Consider the following 21,580-nt stretch of genomic DNA (forward strand, 5'->3'; position numbering starts at 1 on the left):
ATATGCCCCTAAGAACAGGATTCCAGCAGCCATTTTTTTAAAAAATGATATAAAATGAAAGTCAACACCTGACTGTTAGACGATCATCACACACCTCAAGCTGCCCAATCGGTCCTTCGTCCTGTGAGACAGTTAGGTGCCTAAGCCCACTCCCACTCTGTACAGCGTTTCCATGCAAACAAATGGGCTTCACATCTATGATGTCATTTAGATCCGATCTGGATCTGGCAAACGCTGCATCGTTTCACCTAGGGCCCTATGTGTGCGCCCCGTTTGTTTTGCACCTGACTGGTTGTAATAGGCAACACAAAGACATACACCTATGCACGTCTGAGTATTAAAGCACAGAACCCAGCCAGCATCAAACAATTCAGGCACTTTATTAACATTAATAATACACAAACCATGAAACAGAATTTTACAACTAACAAACAAACAAAACAAAAAAAAAAAAACAGTATGGAGAAAATCCAAACAAAAACATGCTCTTATTGAGGAATATGCACAATAAATAGGACAGCTCCACAGGTGGGATGATCACTGCTTGAAAAACATTTTTTTACTGCTTTGCATATCTTTTTTGTTTTCTTGCAAAAAAAGTAACAAGGAAACTAGTAATCTTCCATCTCAATGCTGTCTTTACAAAAATGTGAAAACCGTGAAAAAGTTGTGCAGCATTCTACTACCGAAAAATAGTTATTTTCTTTTATCAAGACTATTGAGCTTGTAATTCCAATGCTCCTGAAAGTCACATATCTAAATCTAGAAGTCCTTTTTTGTTTGTTTTTTTGCAGCGCAATCTCTATGAAATCCAGGGAAAAACATTATATTCTTGCAGCGGGGTTCCCCCATCCCTGTGGAGAGAAATGACAGAATACATGAGTAAAATATTATCCAGCTAGTATGAAATACTGATTCATAGTACAGTCTTGCTTGTCTATTTTAATGTAATAGGAGGCCCAGCGACAGAAGGAGCAAACCCAGCTGGCAGCCAAACGGTGAAATGCTGATCAGCTCTGTAGGTGGTAATTGAAGCGCTCATGTAAACTATGTGTGTTTGTACACAACATTTAGCAGGAAGGTCAGACAGGTAATGATAAATACTTCTGGTAGGTGGAAAAAGTACACTTTTACTGGTTTAGAAGGTAAAGGAAATTTTTACTCTTTAGTCTCGTGATCCTGGATTTCCATCTCTGTAGCCTGTAGATACCTTTGGTGCCCAAAGCAATACCCCTCACTAAGATTACCTCTTTCACACCTAATTTACTTACCATAGCTACTATGATACCGAAAACCATATATTAGATGACATTTCTACTGATGGGAAAAATATGTGGCTGATAATTACACAGGGCGCCTTTTCGCCTACTGTGCCCAAAAGTAAATCTAGTCCAGGGTTTAAAAGCCCACCATAGACGATACCTGCAAAGATTTAGCTTTTATTGCTATGGGGTCTCCTACGACTCCTCCCCCCTAAAAACCCATAGCGGAAATGTTCAATTGCCTTTATTTTCCCTAGTATGTATGACTACAGTAGAGATATTGAGCTGTAAGCTTGTAGATGGCAGGGACTGCACCGTGTTGCAAAGTTTTCTGGTGCTTATAAATTTAAAAATGATGCCAAAAGCACTGTGAAGGAGACCTGCCAGAATAGAGATATGGAAGCTGCTACTGATGACATGTCAGCGAGGGAGCAGGCTCCAGGTAGACATATTTAGCCTTGCTTCACTACTTTGTCTTCCAGAAAGAGCATGCATCAAGCAAAGTGTTGGGACACCTAATATGCACATAAGTGTAAAAGTTTTTTTTTTTCTTTTTAGCATACAGTCCCTGGTGTCCAACATGTGGCTTGCTGGTGCTCAGTGCGGGGCCCCAAGTGCAGGATTGTTTATACTTCCACGAGAGCTGCTGTCAGAGCTCACCATCATCTTGTTAAATTAGGAGTGCTGCTCCTCTCCTGGTCATCTCCTCCCACCTTTGAAGCTGTTCCTCTCTTGGCCATCCCCTCTCCCCTATGAAGCTGCTCTTCCTCTGGCCATCTCCTCCCCTTTGAAGCTGTTCGTCTCCTGGCCATTCCCTCTACTCCGTGAAGCTACTTCCCTCCTGCCAATCTCCTCCCTCCTGTACAGCCTCTCCTATCCTGCCAACTCCCCCCATAGAGCCACGATAGATAGATAGATAGATAGATAGATAGATAGATAGATAGATAGATAGATAGATAGATAGATAGATAGATAGATAGATAGATAGATAGGCACAGGTTATAAAATAAAATAATGTCCTTTCCAAAGTAAAAAAAAGGGCCGTATTTGCTGCAATACTCTCCTAATCCCTGCTGCTGTTCCCCACAGACTTAATACTTTGTGGTCCAAGGCTGCTCATCTCTCAGGTTGAATAGTGGCTATTATCACCCAACCCTCTTCTTGAATGCCTAGGCTGTAATCGACACACCCTTGATAAAACGTCAGCCAATTTACAAAAACAAAGCTATTTTGCCACTCTCTGTACAGGTCAGGAGCCGTGCTTGGAAACCACTGTATTAACAAAGTTGACTGCCACTGTTTTAACCCCTCACCACAACAGTGCAAAAAGCTTTAGATCTGGCAATTTTGTCAGCCGGTCCATAAAAGAATGCATCGGCTTCCTGATTCCTCAACAAATAGGTTTTGCATAGCTTTGAAATATGCATCAGATAGTTGACATTCTGCATGATGAAATTAGCAACAATCAAGCGCTGACTACAGGGAATGCAAAATGTAGTAATCTTTCCGATTCTGTGTTTCTGCACAAGTCTCCCACTTTACCAATGCAGTTGCACCCCAGTACATGTTCTCCGTAATGCTTAACAGACAAATTATTTACTCCTCCGGCATCCTTTAGACTGGTTCTATGTCCCATATATCTTCTATATCTTCTAAACCCAAACACCTAAAGCGTAAACTCATCTGACCATAATACTATTTTCCAGCATTCATTCTGTGGGCTCTTTGACTTTTTTATTTTATTTTTAATCTTTTCTTGGCTTTTTCTTTATAACTAACCCCAGCATCAGAGAGTTTTTTTTTTTTTTTGCACAGAAGATAATACTGGTTTTGGAAGAGACTATTCATGGAAGCAGCTCAAATAAATTATAATTTAAAGGCATTGTAAACCTTCAAACCTGTACCCTGTGTTTCTCGCCATCATAAGGTGCACATTGATCATGTAAGATGTTGGTGTCATTTGTTGCTCTGTACGCACAGTCTATAGTGGGGTAAATCTTCACATTCCTGTGTCAGCAGTTTCTGTTCAAACATTAGTCATTTACAGGTTACATGGAAACATAGAAGACTGAGGGCAGAAAAAAAGATCAAGTAGTCCATTCAGTTGGCCCATTTTTGTTTTTGATTTGTATATGTGTGTGTGTGTTTTTTTTTTTTTTTATATTTCGCCCAAGTATCTAAGAAATCTATGTTTGTTCCAAGCATGTTTGAATCCACTTACTGTTGCCTGGTTCACTTCCTCTGCTGGAAGTATATTCCAAGCCTCAACTACTCTTTTGGTAAAATAATGCATCACTTCTGTCTGTAGTTTAAGAACTGACACTTCCTGTGAACAAAACTACATATACCATAATCCATGGGTCTCTCGGTCTAGCACTGGTGAGGGTGAAAGCCAAATAGTATTTAGATCTGACACAGACAGAAACAGGCAGAGCAATTAACAGAGAGCTCACAATGCTGGAAGAGATGTGTTTTCATCACATCACCCTTTCCACATTCGTGATGAAACACAGAGGAAATGGTGTGGCATGGACTGGATGCTTTGAGGTTGATTTACAAAAGCAGTTCTGCATAGAGACCAATCAGCTTCCATGTTTTTTTTTTTTTTTTTGTCAAAGCCTATTTGAACAAGCTGAAGTTAGAAGCTGATTGGCTACCATGCACAGCTGCACCAGATTTTGCACTCTCCAGTTTTAGTAAATCAGCCTCTGTGTGACCCAGAACAAGAAGTTGTCTGATTAGGGAATGGGACAAGCTAGCTGAATGAATACATGGCACAGGGGAATCGATCAGCCATGACTCTACAAACTGCAGCCACAATATGTGAGCCCATCATTACAAAGTAAGACAAAACAATACAGGGAATAGAACTACACTAATACCTACCTAATAACAAAACATCCAAAAATGTACAATGCCTTTAAACATTGTTATTAAGGTATAAGCTAAGAGAGTTACATTAGGACACACAGCTGCTAAAAAAGGGGCTTTTCAGTGATACAGTATGTGAATAAATGCAAGCTGTTTGTCTACAGGTTGTTGAATCACATGTAAACTGCTGCCTAATACTTCATGTGACCAAAGCACTAAAAAAGTTTATAATTTTTATTACCCTTTTGAAAAAATATTTTTGATAATACCATAATTATTATGGGGATTTTTAATATTTACAGCCACAATGATTAGTTGAAATGCATTGCTAAACCATGCCTGCCATCTACTGGCAATATGCAGTATTTTACATTTTTGCTAAAAACTTTTAAATTCATGTCTTAAAAAATACACTATACAATATGATCTGAAACAATTTCCATCCAATCTCCTTTTCATTTACCAAGCTAATATGAGGGTAAACCTAAACAATACTTTAAATTTGTATCCAAATCAAACAGGCTCTGGTACTACATGGTTGATGGTAGGTATAAAGGAGATTGTATACTGTATGGTTCACGCAGGTTTCAACTAGTGTAAAGGCTTGTTTACACCAGCTTTGCCTTCTGAAAAGCAACTCGTGTTTGGATTGCTCATCAGAGCATTTGCCAGGAATTAGGGAAGTGCCTGTTTTAATCTACTAAATACTGAAAAACCATGCCGCAACCAGGTTGTGGGACGGGTATACTTCCTGCTGCGAAGCAAAGCATTGAAGCCGCAGTATGTGTACACCACCGACCGCAGTCTCTGCATCAAATTGGTTTTACTGCCCCCCCCCACAAATCCCAAGCGTAAACAAGTCCTAAGAGCACTGTGAAAGCAAGCTTTAGAGAGCTTTCAGCAAACTTTTTCAAAGTAACTTAGCTCATGTTAGGAATGGTAAACCTTAATGGGAAAGCTGACTGTCACTTTAAACAAGCAGCTAACAGGCTTCAGAACAATGTGACGCTTGTTAAAACCGCAGAGGTGATCAAATACCACCAAAAGAAAGCTCTATTTGTGGGAGAAAAAAACGACTCAAATTTTGTTTGGGTACAGCATTGCATGACCGCGCAATTTTCAGTTAAAACGACGCAGTTCCAAATTGTAAAAAGTGCTCTGGTCAGAAAGGGGGTAAAATCTTCCAGGGCTGAAGTGGTTAAAAAGTTACATTTGCGGCACGTGCCAGCAATGTAACTGTCACATTGGCTGTGCTCTCAAACAAACGGTCAAACCATCCAATGGCTGGTGTCATAACTGATCACATGTGCAGCATCATGGCAGTTGTAGATCAAACAGAGGCCAAGATGGCAGCTTCCTTGGCTGGAAACGCTAGGGGGGTTTACTCCATTTTAAGGGCCCAACATTTCTAATATGAGCTAAAGGGTGCTTTAAAGAATGCATCTCGAAGCTTGCTGAAAGCTTCAAAAATCTGTTTTCACTGCTCTCATACAGGCTAAAGCCCATGTGAACAGGGCCTTACAGTGTTCTTGAAAAGCAATATCATGTAGGAAAGAAACATAAAATTGTGCCCCTGACTGGAGGTGGGACTGAAATCTGAATATAATAAGCCCCATAAAGAGGACTAGTGTGGCTTAAGCCTCCTACTGCCTGATCACTATGATATTCTGGAAAGCTGAAAATTCTAGTACACAAACAACTTAAAATAGGTTTTTGGAAGAAGTTTCCAGACACGGTGGTGCTAAACTCTAACAGACATGACTAAAGTTCTGTTGTAGGTGTGGGCAAATATCTGTCCAAAGGGTGTCTTCCCTCTTTAAAGGCTTGGTTCACAATGCCGCGACTTGTCATGCGACTTGAGAGTTCAAAGCCGCATGACACGTTGCACCCCCATTAACTGCAGTGGAACCATTTTAATTGGTGAAACTCAACTAGCAGCAACTTAAAAAAAGGTTCCTGAACTACCTTGGGGTGACTTCAACACTCTTTGCATTGACTTCTGTTAATGAAGTCGCAAGCAAGCTGCAATGAAGTCTTGTGGAAATATCGTAACTTTTTAGCTGCGGTAGTGTGAACCCAGCCTTAGACCAAAATGGCCCAAGTCTCACAGTAAGGCTTAATGTACACGGGACTTTTTACAACCTTCCCTGAATGATTTAACTTGACAGATAGTAAACGACGTTTAAAAACATCAGTTTTGCCGCGTTTACATTTAGAAGCGTATTTTTTTCAAATAAAAATTTTAAACGCCTGTAAACAAAACATGGCTAAATGCGAGTTACCGCATTTACACGCTGTTACGGCATTTGGCGTTTCAAATGCCTCTGAACATCCGTCCTGAACGCATTTTTTTGCTTTCCAAAAAAAGCTTCTAAACTGCCTAGAAACGATTATAAACGACCCTGTGTACATGTACAGAGAACAGAGGAGAGTTCAGGAGCAGTTGAAAAAAAAAAAAAACGTCCAACTGCTCCTAAATGTCCGCTTACCAGCAGCAGTGTACATGAGGCCTAAATACCAAAAGTGAACTGTGTGTCAATTAAACCAAAACAATGAGCTGGTAATAAGTGCAACACATAAAAAAAATGTAAAATCAGAGTGCATCATACTGCCAAATCTGTTAGGCTCCGTTGAAATGTGAGACAAAGTGCATGGAAACCAGCATCGCTTGTGGTGCCATTAATTGTGGGGGTATCAATGCGGGTAGCAATGCACGTTTGCAGCACAGCAAATGTGCCAAAATGTGCGGTACAAAACTTGGCAAAAAAAAAGATTTTGAAACATCTTCGTGCCATTGGTGGTGTATAGGGCAGCCTATTCATGTGGCTCTAAGCATGACCAGCGGAAACGCTCCAAAACGTGCAAAAAACATGCAGGCAGGAACTCAAGTTCTTGCTATGCTGAGATGTGAACCCAGCCTTAAAGTGTTTGTTACCCCAGCATTTCATATTCCTAATATGTACCTGCTGTACCATATACTTGTATGAATAAGTATCCTGTTCTCTTTGTATTACTTCTTCTGTGTGAAATCAATGGTGTTTCTGCTAGTCCCTCTGCTTTCCTATTAGAAACTGACCACATTAGGCATGAGCGCTCAGCGTTGTTAGTTCTTTAGCTATGCTGGGAACTTAGCTCCAATGATCCTACTTGTCCTGACATGCCCCCGCTGCACAACCATTTACTAGGAAGTTCAGTGTTCTGTTGTCCCCCCCCTCCCTCTATGCAGCTGAGAACAGAGGGAACCGAGGAAATGTGATCATGTCATCTCAGCCATGTTTTGCTATCTTTGTACCAATTTCTGCAGAAGTCTCTTCTATAATAGTTGTAATCAGTCTTGGATAGGAATAGGGAGTATCTCCATAAACACAAAAAGGCCCTCCAAGTTGGTCTTAAACCTCACAGTAAAAGAGGAATAGGCCTTGCGAATGATAAAAATAAGTGCATAACCCCATCTGCTCCGTGGGTGATTCAGTTTCACAGTTTAGGCAGCTCGATGTATCGGTTTTGGGGGTTTGAAAACCGCACTGTTTTTCCTCTTCTCTCCCTAGAGAGCCCAGGACGGAACAGAGCGATGGCATGTGACTGCACTGACCAATCAGAACCACTTTGATACGACCTGGCATCCCTAGGGAAATAAGAGGAAAAGCAGCGTGGTTTTCAACCCCCAGGACTGCTACACTCATGGAGGTAAGTCCATACTGGTGTATGGTGTTCACCATTTTTTCAGAAAAGGTTAACACACATTTTAATGTACGTCTTTACATAAAATGATCTAGATTTCTCCATAACCACTTGACGACCGCCGCACGCCAATGTATGCCCCCTTTTTGAGGATGGATATCGTTGTTATGGCAACAGCTAGCTGCCATAACCCCGGTATCCCCGTTTTTGGGCGGCGGGCAGGTACAAGATAAAAGTGGTCTCTGCGGCGAATTCGCAGCGAGACCACTTTTATCGGTGGCAGGAGTGGGCCCCCCCTCCCGCCGCGATCCAGTGCCCTCTGCCGCTTACCGGTGCCGTCTGCAGCGGCGGAGGCGATCGCGTCTGTTCCCTAGATGTGCATGGAGATGAGTGAGGGGAAGATGGCACCCACCAGTCTCCATGACACTGCAGGGAGGAAGCGACGTCATAACGTCACTTCCGCCCATACCTCTTAAAGCCACATTTTTTCAATGTCATTTTTTTTTTTACTGCATTTAAGTCCAAATATGAGATCTGAGGACTTTTTGACCCCAGATCTCATATTTAAGAGGACCTGTCATGCTTTTTTCTATTACAAAGAATGTTTACATAAAAGTAACCCAAATATTTTTTTTAAAAAAACAGTGTAAAAATAAATCAAATCAAATCAAATAAATAAGAAAAAAATATTTTTTTAAAACGCCCCATCCCGACGAGCTTGCGCGCAGAAGCGAGCGCATCTGTGAGTAGCGCCCGCATATGAAAACGGTGGTCAAACCATACATGTGCCACGATCTAATTAGGGCTAATTCTAGCCCTAGACCTCCTCTGTAACACAAAACATGCAACCTGTAGAATTTTTTAAACATCGCCTTTGGAGATTTTTGAGGGTAAAAGTTTGACGCCATTCCACGAGCGGGCGCAATTTTGAAGCGTGACATGTTGGGTATCAATTTACTCGGTGTAGCATTATCTTTCACAATATCGAAAAAATTGGGCTAACTTTACTGTTGTCTTATTTTTTTATTCAAAAAAGTTAATTATTTCCAAAAAAAAGTGTGCATGCAAGATCGCTGCGCAAATACGGTGTGAAAAAAAGTATTGCAATGACCGCCATTTTATTCTCTAGGGTGTTAGAAAAAAACAATATATAATGTTTGGGGGTTCTAAGTAATTTTCTAGCAAAAAAAAAAAACTGTTTTAAACATGTAAACACCTAAATTCCATACCTGGTCTTTAAGTGGTTAAAGTTGAGACTCTGGTGTCTCAAATGTCATTTTCACATCACATCACTATAACCTTGTTCCGTTTTTTTTTTTAATGGAACAAATATGCTGTATTCTAAAAAAGATTTATTTTATACAACTGTTCAGGCTACTGACAGCCAAAAGCCTAACAAAGAACATCCCAATAAAAAAATACAGGCTATTAGTGTATGTGTACATTGTGTGTGTTTATAGCTGGGCACAATAGAGATTAACCGGTTTTCTCTAATACAACAGTGCCACCCAGTGACAACAGAATGATGTTCCCTCATCTGCATCAACGTTTATTTTTACCTACAGTGCACTTTAACATGAGTGTTTTTCACATTTTATGGGGTAATGTGGGCTTTTCTTTCCTTTCCTGGCTAAAGATGTGACAGTAGTGACAGTCTATACCAGTAACAGACTCATGCATCACCCATTCCATTCAATGCCAGATTTATTGTGGTCAGATGAAAGCTAATAAAAAAATAAATAAAATGTTAATGGCTATTACTTTTCTGCATTAAATTGAGCAGAACATTGAGAAATGTCTAAGCAGGTGAACGTAATGTCTGTGTGGCGACTGCTGGGTGGGGATGAGGCAGTAAATTGACTTGGTAAGGATGGAAGTCCACAAAATAAGAGACATTAGATACATGAATTACAAAAATAATATACTTATTATGTCATCAATAGTTTTTGGTGCCTGGAAAGGTTTTTTTATTTTTTATTTTTTTTTAAACAAAGTTTATAACATTAACTCCTAGCACCAACATGTTAACCACTGTCAATATTTAGGCATTTGAAGCCCGCGTTTAGTTAATTCTTTTTTTTTTTTCAAAAAAGGGACGCTGTGCTTCTGGCTCCTGTTTTCGTTAAAATCTTCCATTCTCCGATGCGCCCCCCAACTGTGGCATGCAGGGGTTAATAAAGCCAAGGGACTTTTTCTATGCACTTATCAAAAGTGCCAACTATGCCTGCCCTTCTATGGTTTCCATGAATTAAATGCAATCTTTGAATGAAGATTTCAACTAAAGCAAGAGCCAGCAGCACAAGGGACACATCACATTTACTGTAAGTAATGTCCCTAGTGCTGATTTTTTTATTCTTTTCTCACTAATCTTAGGCTATATGTTTATGCTGATTTTGAATATATATTACCTATGATCTGTAAGATGTTATTTGGATCGAGTCACTATTTGCTAATTCTACTGAGATTTTATTTACAGCTATTTTGCAACAAATGAATCAGTTATAGAGATCACAATTGCAGTGATTAGACTGGAGGGGCAGAACACTCCCATAAATCATACCCTTCTACTTTTGAAAGATGGCCTATCTGTGTTCTATAGAATGTTTGCAGCCTCTCTATCGTGTTACACATACATTATTGCTTGTTTGCCTTTATAAATTTTGTCCATGCCTCACTCCATAGCTAGGGGTTGCTCTATGTAGATAGTCCCACCATTCTTCTTCATGCTTTAACATCTATTTATCACATGTACTGTATTCTGCTAGAGCTAGACACACTATGGGGTTGATTTACTAAAATCGGAGAATGCTAAATTTTTGCAGCTGTGCATGTGCTTCTTACTTCAGCTTGTTCCACAAAAAACGTGGAAGCAATTGGTTTCTATGCACAGCTGCACCAGATTTTCCACTCTCCAGTTTTAGTAAATTAACCCCCATGACTTTTTTATACCTATCTGATGTTCATCTGTTATGATCTGCACAAGTTTTGGATTAAAGCTTCCTATGATCTGTAAGATGTTATTTGGATCGAGTCACTATTTGCTAATTCTACTGAGATTTTATTTACAGCTATTTTGCAACAAATGAATCAGTTATAGAGATCACAATTGCAGTGATTAGACTGGAGGGGCAGAACACTCCCATAAATCATACCCTTCTACTTTTGAAAGATGGCCTATCTGTGTTCTATAGAATAGAAAAGGACTGTAAACACTGAGATCCACCTACTTTAAAGCAAAGACTGATAATCGTTTATAGGCCTGTGTTGTATACACTTGATAGTGTATAGATAGCGTTATAACAATTAGGAAAGGACAGAGGTTTATTTTAGAAAACCAGTTACTTAAATTATAAATGCTGAAGTCCAGCAAAAGAAGAACAAATACACTAAAGTATACACCAATCAGCCATAGCATTGAGATCACTGACAGGTAAAGGGAATATCACTAATTATCGCATTACAATGGCATCTGAAATTGGGTGGGATATATTAGATAGCAAGTAAACATGTTGTCCCTGAAGTTGTTAAAGCAGAACCAAAATTTGTTGTGTATGGGGCTATGTAGGCTATGTAGCTGCAGCCCAGTCAGGGTTCCCATGCTGACCCGTGTCCACAACCAAAAGTGCCTACAATGGGCACATGAGAATCAGAACTTGACCACGGACCAATGGAAGATGGCAGCCTAGTCTGATGAATCAGTTTTCCTTTTACATCATGTGGATGGCAAGGTGCATGTGTCGCTTACAGGCAAGCCGGTAAGGGCAGTGTGATGCTTTGTGCAATGCTCTTCTGGAAAACCTTGGTTCTGTCATTCATGTGAATGTGACATGTACTATCTACCTGAAAGATTGTTGCAGACTAAGTACACCCCATCATTGAAACAGTATTCCCTGGTGGCAGTGGCCTCTTTCAGCAGGATAATGCACCCTGCCACACTGCAAAAATGGTTCAAGAATGATTTGAGGAACACAAATAGGTATTGACTTGGCCTCCAAATGCTCCAGATCCCAATTCATCGTAGCATCTGTTGGATGTGCTGAAAAAAAAAATTCCAATCCATTGAGGCCCCCACCTCACAATGTACAGGACTTAAAAAATCTGCTACTGACGGCTTGTTGCCAGATAACACAGCATACCTTTAAAGGTCTAGTGGCGTCCAAGCTGCGACGTGTCAGGGTTGTTTTGGCAGCAAAAGGTGGACCTACTCAATTTTAGGTGGGGCATAATAATGTTATGGCTGATTGGTGTATATGAACATATTGTACATACATATACACATATATACACTGCTATCTACCTGCCAAAGGATTGATAATTCTCTGCATTCACCAATGCCTGCCAGACTTCAACCAACTCCCAGTTTGCTGAAAGGACAATAACCACTTGCCGACCACATAATGCCATTATATGACGGCAAAGTGGCTCTCCTGTGCTGGATCATGTACCTAGTACACAATCCGGCATTTCCGGGTAGGGGGTGCATGCGTTCCGCTTGTGCTGTGATTACTCACAGCACAAGCTGATCACCGGGTGCAGGCCAATGGATGACCACCGGCACCCTCAGATCAGCGAGGCAGAGCACTGTCCTGTCAGCGAGGATGTACTGGATTTTGTTTCCCTACAAAGCAGGGAGTAAAAACCGGCACATCCCTTAGTAAAAGCAGCACATAGTAAAAACAAAAACACTGGTTTGGCACATATTTAACCCTTTGATTGCCCTAGATCTTTAATCCCTTCCCAGCCAGTGTCATTAGTATTGCGACAGTGTATATTTTTAGCAGTAATCACTGTATTAGTGTCACTGGTTCCTACAAAGTGTCAAAAGCGTCAGTTAGTGTCAGATTGTCTGCCACATCAATGCAGTTCCGCTATAAGTCGCCGATTGCCGCCATTGCTAGTATAATAGAAATTCCAGTATATATACCATAGTTTGTAAACGCTATAACTATTGCGCAAAGCGATCAATATGCTTATTGGGAGTTTATACCACATATATGTAGCAGAATTCATACTGGCCCCAATTTTAAAAAAACGTGATTTTTGCAATAATTTTTATTGAACGTTTTATAGCAAAAAGGAAAAAATATTTTTTGTTTTTAAAATTGTTGCGTAATTGTCAGTTAAAGTAACACAGCACCTTATAGCAAAAAATGGCCTGGTCATGAAGGGGGGCAAATCTTCTGGAGGTCAAGGAACAGCAGCAGCATGGCTCAGCTCTCAGCTCTCTCCCTTAGCATGTTTATTGCCATCACATGTGAACTGCTGCAGAGCTTAAGTGACCCTTAGTCTAGGTTCACACCTATACGTTTATTTGCTCATTGTGCAAAAACGCACCACAGTCTATTTCACATGTTTTCCTATGGGACACGTTCACATCTATGCTTTTTTCAACTGCTGCATTTTTGGAAAGGGTCAGGGACTTTTTTCCCCACAGCAGATTGTACTTTGCGCGTAATAGACTTCAATGGACCCACACCAAAGTGTTGTGTTTTTGATGCAATTTTTTTGTCCTTAAATTGTGAAAAGCTGGTTGTTCAGGAGCGTCCTTAACAACTGATGACCCCCGCTGACAGCTAAATGTAAAAAAAAGAAAAGAATTGCAGGCAAAGAAATAATAAGGGAAAAAAATGGCGTGCCCTATCCATACAAGGCCCTACGGAGGAAAAAAAATGACGTGAGGTTCCTCCCAAAATCAATACCAGACCCTTATTGGAGCATGCAGCCCGGAAGGATATTTAAGAAAAAGGGGGGGGGGGACAAGCGAGCACCCCTACTCATTCACCAAATAATGTGTCAATATGTCAATAATAAATTAGTTATTTTAGAACTGTCAGACAGCGGAGCTGTCAGATGGTGGGAGTGGAATTGCATTTGGTCATATGATATCTGCTAAATGGGAGGATTAGACTAGACTCTGATCTTTAACAGAAATCACTTGTTTGAATGCCAAGGCTGAAGGAAGCCCGGGAAAAACCTTTTCTCTGGGAAAGGTAGCTATTTCAGTCTTTAAAAGAGCCTTTAAAAGAGATTTAAGTAGCATTTTATCTTTAATGTGAGACAAAAACTAGCAATTGTTTTTAAAGTATAGATATCCACCCTATAAAGTACAGCAGCCATTTATTTAACCTTCAGTAACTTGAAATGGTAAAAAAAAAAAAAAACTTGAATGTCTCTAAAATGTTACCTTGTAAGGCTTTCTAATCTCATCAGTGTCTTCAAAATTGTTCAGTGAAGAGTGGTACTGGTTGGGATTTCCTCTGTAATACGCACCCTGCAATAACCAAAGAATGGAGCATAACATAAAATACATGAGATAAAATGTGGTATATTTGTACAGAGTACCATGTCATAACACAGTATTTGATTTACTTGAAGGGACAACTATATCTTTGGCACAGCTGTCATAATCAATTGCACCCATGCCCCTAAGTACAGCACAGTAGATCAAACACTTGCCTTCTTTTTGACAAGTAGTTAAGCTGGCGGGGTGGGGGGAACCGAATAAAGGACAGTAGCAAAGGTACAGATATCTTTTAAGCAGTAGAGATTGGTGTTTAAAATGTATTTAAGATTTATTGTATACTACTAAGTCTGCAGGACCTACACCAGCTTGCAATCCAGTTTCTTTTGGTGCCAGAATTTCAGTGCTTCAGAATGGGATTGCAAATTCTTGGTACAAAGGTTCCTGCTGCTGGATAAGAAGAATAGAAAGGAATTAGTGTAAGGGCTTCAAAAGTTTTTGGGATTAAAACTGAAGTTCTGATGTGGCTTTTTTTTTTTTTGGATAATTACATTGGTCCAGTCTTGACCAACATAAGTATGCTTGTGCCTTACCTGGTCGATTCCTAAGGTAAGGGGATCCCCTGAAGGCTGGCACACACACTGGAGGCCTGCTGGTTATACTGAATCTGCCTGGGGTTATCCAAATAATTCATAGACACTTGCATCATTAACATTTACTTATCAAGGATCACAATGATATTCATGGCTTTTGTCCCCGGTGGTTGTCCCTTGAGCCAAATGTGGACAGTTTCTGTAGTCCCTTGTGTGTTCATTGGCTGTTACTGTGGACTCTTTGGTGTTTATAGGTTTGAGATGGTATTTTTTTTATTGTTCTGACCTATGTTTGCTGGTAACATATCTAAGATATTCAAATACCTTTTTCCCCTTGAAGATTTACAAAAAATAAATTGAAACGTGTTGTCTTCCTCTGGCAGGGGGTATTTCATGAAGAAATTCTATTGGTGGATATATATGTATGGTCCGCCCTGCCAGTGGGCACATGGGTATTGTGATGTGTCAGGGTCACCTTTTTGGTGAATGTATCAGGATGTCAGGGGTTGAATTGGATGGACTTGTGTCTTTATTCATCCAGACTATGTAACTATATGTCGGAACAGTTGTTTTTTTTTTTAATTTAAAACAACTTTTGTACAAATAAAAATGTATTCTTTTATACAACTTCTTTCCTCTTTGCCGCAAGAAGTATGGGAGAATACTGTATTGTTTGAGGTACTTTGAAGCCAGCAATCCCAGCCATAGGGCTAGAATTGAGGTGCGGCTTCCATTCTGGACACTGATAACAACAGATATTACACTTGATCTCAGCCAAAAGGACAAAAAAATAGGATTTTTTTCATCATACTTACCTGTAAAATCCTTTTCTTTGAGTACATCACGGGACACAGAGTGAGGCTATTATTCCTTACTTACTGGGTTATACTCCATCTCCAGGTGAATGGACACTGGTAGACCAAAGGTCTTTAGCCAGGAAGTAATCTCCTATATAACCCCTCCCATACAGGAAGTACTTCAGTTTTGTAGCAAGCAATTAATCCTCAAAAAGAGAGGAGGGACCTCTGTGTCCCATGGTGTACTCAAAAGAAAAGGATTTTACAGGTAAGTATGACGAAAAAATCCTATTTTCTTTATCATACATCACAGGACACAGAGTGAGGCTATTATTCCTTACTTATTGAGACATCCCAGAGCAATAGCCTTGAAGGGAGTGAAGACACCATGCCAAACCAATATCTATCAGACCTATACGGCAGCCCGCAGTACACTGTGGTTGAAAGCTGAATCCTCGGCTGCTCGACTTGATAAAATTTTGTGAACATATGCACTGAAGACCAGGTTACAGCCTTACAAATTTGAGCCACAGATACCTGATGGCGAAAAGCCCAGGAGGTTCCTACACCCCTGGTAGAATGAGCTCTCACCCTCAAGGGAGGAGCCTTACATTTCAGACCGTAGGCCTGAATGACCAATTGACTGACACAATGGGCAATGGAAGCCTTGGAAGCTGCCTGCCCCTTCTTGAGTCCTTCTGGTAAAACAAAAAAGGAGTCTGATCCTCGGATCTCTGCAGATCTAGACAAATAAACGCTGACTGCTCGCACTACATCCAAGGAGTGCAGTCGTTTCTCTTTCGCCAAACGAGGCTGAGAGAAAAAAGAAGGCAAAACAATATTCTGATTCAAACGAAAGGCCGACACCACCTTAGGCAAGAAGGATGGAACAGATCGTAACACAAACCTGTCGTGGTGAAGGATCAAGTATGGTTCCCTGCACGAAAGGGCCACCAACTCCGACACACTTCTAGCGCGAGGTGATGCCCATCAGGAAGGCTAGCTTGCATGACAGCAAGACTAATGGAATTTCCTTGATAGGCTCAAACGGCTGTTTCTGTAACACAGACAGTACCAGGTTGAAGTCCCAAGGACACATAAGTGACCTAATGGGGGGAAGCAAACGAGTTACCCTGTGCATAATGGTTCAGATCAGTGAATGGGAGGCTAAGGGCCTTTGGAAGAATACTGACAAGGCTGAAATCTGACCCCTGATTGTACTCAAAGCCAATCTGATTTCCACAGCCGACTGTAGAAAAGAGAGAATTCTCCCAATCATGTATTTCCAAGGATGACATTTTCTGGCTTCACACCAGGCAATATAGGCTTTCCAGATCCTATAATAGATCTTCCTAGTGACCGTTTTTCTGGAATTCACTAGGGTAATCACCACCAGTCCCGAGATGCCATGATCCTTTAACACCCTGGCTTCAATAGCCATGCCGTCAAATTTAAAGGATGTAAATTAAGGTGGAATATAGGACCTTGAGACAGTAGATTGGGGCGGCGCGGAAGCGTCCATGGCCCGTCTATTGCCAATCTCACAATCTCTGGGAACCAGGACCTTCTGGGCCAGGCTGGTGAAATCAGGATGACTGGGACCCCCTCTCTCCAAATCCTGCACAACAAATGTGGAAGGAAAGAGATCCGGGGGGAAGCAAAAACCAGGGAGAACTGGTACTATGGAACTACTAGAGCATCTGCTCCGATTGCCAGGGGATCCCTTGTTCGAGATACAAACTGCTGTAGCTTGCTGCTGAACCTGGATGTCAATAGATAGACCTCTGGCCATCCCCAACACTGGCAGATTTCCCAAAACACATTCGGGTGTAGGGACTATTCCCCCGGGCAGATCTGCAGGCGGCTGAGATAATCTGCCTTCCAGTTCTCTACTCCCGGGATATGACCGCCGATAGAACCAGCACATGTCCCTCTGCCCAGGTTAATATGTGGTTCACCTCCTCCTGAGTTGAATGGCTCCTGGTACCACCCTGGTGGTTGATATAGGCCACTGCAGTGGCATTGTCTGACTGAACCCTGATGGGGCAGTCCTGAAGCTCCACCGTCCAGGACCGTAGGGGCATCCATTTTGGCTAACAGCTTTTTCGAATGGATCCGAATGAAGTCCATGATTCTTAATATAACCGTACAGACCTCCAAGTATGCTCCAAGAGCACATGTATCAAATCAGTGACCACCACCTTACAGACAGTGGCGAAAAAACGGAGGTACTTCCTGTGTAGGAGGGGTTATATAAAGGGGGGACTTCCTGTCTTTTGGGTGTGCCAGTGTCCATTCACCTACACGTGGCATATAACCCAGATAGTAATTACTATAGCTGCTGTGTCCCGTGATGTACGATAAAGAAAAACAATATAGAATGTTTGGGGGCTCTAAGTAATTTTCTAGCAAAAAAGAAAAAAAAAAAAGAAAAAGATTTTTAACTTGTAAACACCAAATCTCAGAAAGAGGCTCGGTCCTTAAGTGGTTAACTTAACTCGCTGAACTGCAACTCAATTTATAACATTTGAATTATGTGTTTTTTCTGGATTTTTGGTTGATATTCTATCTCTATCATTTAAAATACACCTATGATGAAAATTATAGACCCTTAATTTCTTTGTAAGTGGGCAACCTAACAAAATCTGCAGGGGATAAAATAATTATTTTCCCCACTGTATGTATTGACACGGAAAGACGAAACCAATCTCTAAGACCAAAAGCTTGGATGTTGGTCTACCTGTTCCATCAGGACAGGGCTGTCTTTCACATGGGCACCGCCCAGGGGCCCAAGGTGCATGGGGAGCCCCTGAAGTCCCCCCCCAGCAGGGGAAAATGCGTGTGGACACTAGACAGAGCAGGTAATCAGTGCGGCAGATGGGAAAAATAACAGGAACTGTCTTTTGTAGTTCACCCTGCAGCTTCTGAAAGTCGGCTGCAAGGTGAGCCACAAAATAAATCAATTCTAGCCATTTCCCCCACCCGCAGCACTGATCATGATCGGATTTCACTCGCTGCCTGGGCCCCCCTCCTGCAGCCCTGTTGACATTCCTCCTCTCCCAACGGCAGGAGCTGCAGGCACACAGGGAGAGTCCCAAGATCTTCAGGATGGAGTGTGGGGAAGGGGCTGGTAAAAATGTAATTTAACGGCCATTTCCTTTTTTAACTGAACACAGTGAGTGATCAGTACCGATCACCCACTGTATTCATTCATAACTGAAGCATAATAAACTGTGTTCACAATCCTTCAGTTTATGAATGAATAATAGCCTCTGTCACCTGTTAATGCATCTGCAGTGCAGCTGAGGCTGCAGAGACAGGGACTAGGGAATGTGTTTCTACAGTACCTTTCTCGGTCTCAAAAGTGAGACTTCAGGGGTCTGTTTAGACCCCCGATATCTCACTAAAGACCCCCCCCCAATAGTTTTGTGAAAAATTAAAAAAAAAATATTAAAATTAAAATGAATTAAAAAAATGTAATTAAAAAAAGAAAAATTGTAAACAATCAGACAAATTACTAATCAGACTAACAGCCACGCCCAATTTGTAGCAACATTTAGCCACGGCACGCTATGTACACCTCAGGTCATCATATCCCTGGCAGGAGCCCCAGTGCATTACTTTGCCCAGCGGCCCGTGATGCTGTTAAGGTGTCACTGTATCAACAATGGGCCCATCCAGGATGATCAAAAAGCAGTCAAAAGCAAATAGATGGGAGACACACAGCCTGAACCATGGTCTAACAAGGAAAATAAGCTCATCTTGGTAAGCTGGGGCCAGACAGACTGACTGAGCACAATGATCTGGTTGTGAAAAGGATCAGAACTGCCCTAAGTTGCTTAGTAGAAGGTCCTAGGTCTAAACTCCTGATTCCGTTACAAGCCCAGACATGATACGAAAACCAGAATAGTACAAAAAATGTAGCCACTGCCCCCACCTATAACTGGCCTTTGCAGCAAGGAGCATTGGAGGGCAACGTATGTCAAAAAAAACCCTATTAAAAACAGGGGTTTAGTCTGCACACATTTGCAAATATATGCGTAAGCTACAGGCCCCACCAAGGCACCCTGTTACCTGTAGTTCCTACCTCTGACTTTTAAGAGGCTCCACAGTGGAAGCACATGCATTCTGATGGATAGATAGAGAGCACATGGACTGGAGGGAGCCCACCCCTCCTTAAAGTTACAGGGACACACTGAACACCCAGCACTTAGCACATGTCGGGGCCTGTAGCTTACGCATGTATTTGCAAATGTGTGCAGACTAAACCCCTGTTTTTAAATGCATACTGTTAGGCAGGTTAGTTTGGTTGGTCGCAGGCTGGTCGGTAAGTAGAGCTTGGATTTTTCCTTGGCCTTTTTTTTTGAAAAACCAGAATAGGTCTTTTGATGCATACTCAAACACTTAAAATTGCCCAATCATTCATGTTTCTGCCGATTTATGAGGCAAGCAGATACAGGCCTACTGGATTATCTCCTAGTGAACAAGAGTGACATGACAACCCAGGAGGGAAAGATGTTAGTGTCTATTTGTGCCATAAGAGTTGGTCACATTAGGCACCTTTTTTTCGGCAAAGCTCATTGCATGCCTATGGCCAAGTTCAGAAAGGCATATCAGGTTAACAGCATTACATCTTTGGAGCCAAGTAAGGAATAGGACAAGGTCTAAAAAACAAGCTACAACTTCACAAAGGCTGCTATGACTCATTAATAGGTGGTATCCAAAATGATTTCACTATGCAATGCCACTAAATCCTGAAATGACGTCCCCCCACCATAAAATATGATGAATGTTGCCGCAGAATAGGAAATACTGAATATGAATACACTTCTCAGAATAAAATACAGGATATGTCTGGGTGTATCATATGTCTGTCATTATGGAACAATCAGATAATTTTCAAAGAATTAGAAATGAATGGCAATAACCTAAGACTTGAACATTTTTCCATATTAATTATCAATCATTTAACATTTGGATAAACAAAAAGCTCTATTGTTTGAGGGCATACATACAGGTGAAAAAAAGAAGGGTGCCCTAACTTGATATCCCAGATTCAGGCCAAATGATGAGCTAACTCATTTCCATGAAAACACAGGAAGAAACTTAGTTTATTGGTTAACAAAAACCTCATAACATATTATAAGCTATGCCAAGGTATATAAGTCTGTCTTCTGAATATAAACCATTTTCATACAAGACTACTAAAGTCTGGCCCTGTATTCATTAAAGTTGAACTCTGGGGAAAAAGGACCCTTGCAGTGGGACAAGGGTTAAATGTTTTTTTTGTTTAGAGAGAGCATGAACAGAAACTTTACTTCCTGTATTCTATGCTCACACAGGCTTCCACTAAGGCTCCATTCAGACATTTTTTTTCTTGTACTGTCAACAGCCATTGTCCCTGATCACCACCACACCAGTTTTATGATGATGCTATGCACTGCACTGGTGACAGTATATAAAAAATAAAATAAAAATTGTGAATTGTGAACATTTTTTTTTTTTTTTACATTTCTTCATTCTCCAAAAAAATGACAAAAAATTACAACTTGAAAAACTTTGGCATGTGGCACCAAATACCTTGGACTGTCTACTTTCCAAAAAGGGGTCATTTGGGGGAGTTTTGTACTGTCCTGACATTTTTGGGCCTCAAGAAATGAGGCGGTCCTCAGTACATTGTGATTGATCTATTTTCAGATATATTGTATATCCCATAATTTGCGTTGCCTGTACCCGTTTACCCATGTAACCCAATAAAGGACTTTTATTCAAGAGCATCCGAGTCGCCAGCCCTTTTCTGTTTCAAGTATCCCATAATTTGTGGATTCTATTACTTTCCTACAGACTAAATATACACTGATTTGGGTTATTATCACCAAAGAAATGTACCAGAATACATTTGGAGCCTAAATTTATGAAGAACGATTATTTATTTGCAAAATCTTATAACAAAAGTGAAGAAATACATGCTTTTTTTCCCCAAAATTTTCAGTATTTTTTCGTTTATTTAGCAAAAAGTAAAAAAAACAGTGGCGATTAGATAACACCAAAAGAAAGCTCTATTAGTGTGAAAAAAAAGGATAAAATTTTGTTTGGGTACAGTGTTGCATGACCGCGCAATTGTCAAAGTGTGAC

General features: G+C 40.9%; 1 protein-coding gene across 1 annotated transcript in view; it reads right to left on the minus strand.

Moving 5' to 3' along the window:
• Nucleotides 1–361: 361 nt before the first annotated feature.
• The window catches only part of BCLAF3 (BCLAF1 and THRAP3 family member 3), a 134,058-nt gene continuing 112,839 nt past the window's right edge, over nucleotides 362–21,580 (minus strand). Inside the window, exons 12-13 of the mRNA XM_073616474.1 lie at nucleotides 13,999–14,085; nucleotides 362–854 (exon numbers count right to left, since the gene is read on the minus strand). Of these exons, the coding sequence (XP_073472575.1) occupies nucleotides 825–854; nucleotides 13,999–14,085 (117 nt within the window). The 3' untranslated portion in view covers nucleotides 362–824. The remainder of the gene's footprint in view (nucleotides 855–13,998; nucleotides 14,086–21,580) is intronic.

The sequence above is a fragment of the Aquarana catesbeiana genome, linkage group LG02 (assembly GCF_042186555.1).
Source record: "Aquarana catesbeiana isolate 2022-GZ linkage group LG02, ASM4218655v1, whole genome shotgun sequence".
NCBI classification, from domain to species: domain Eukaryota; kingdom Metazoa; phylum Chordata; class Amphibia; order Anura; family Ranidae; genus Aquarana; species Aquarana catesbeiana.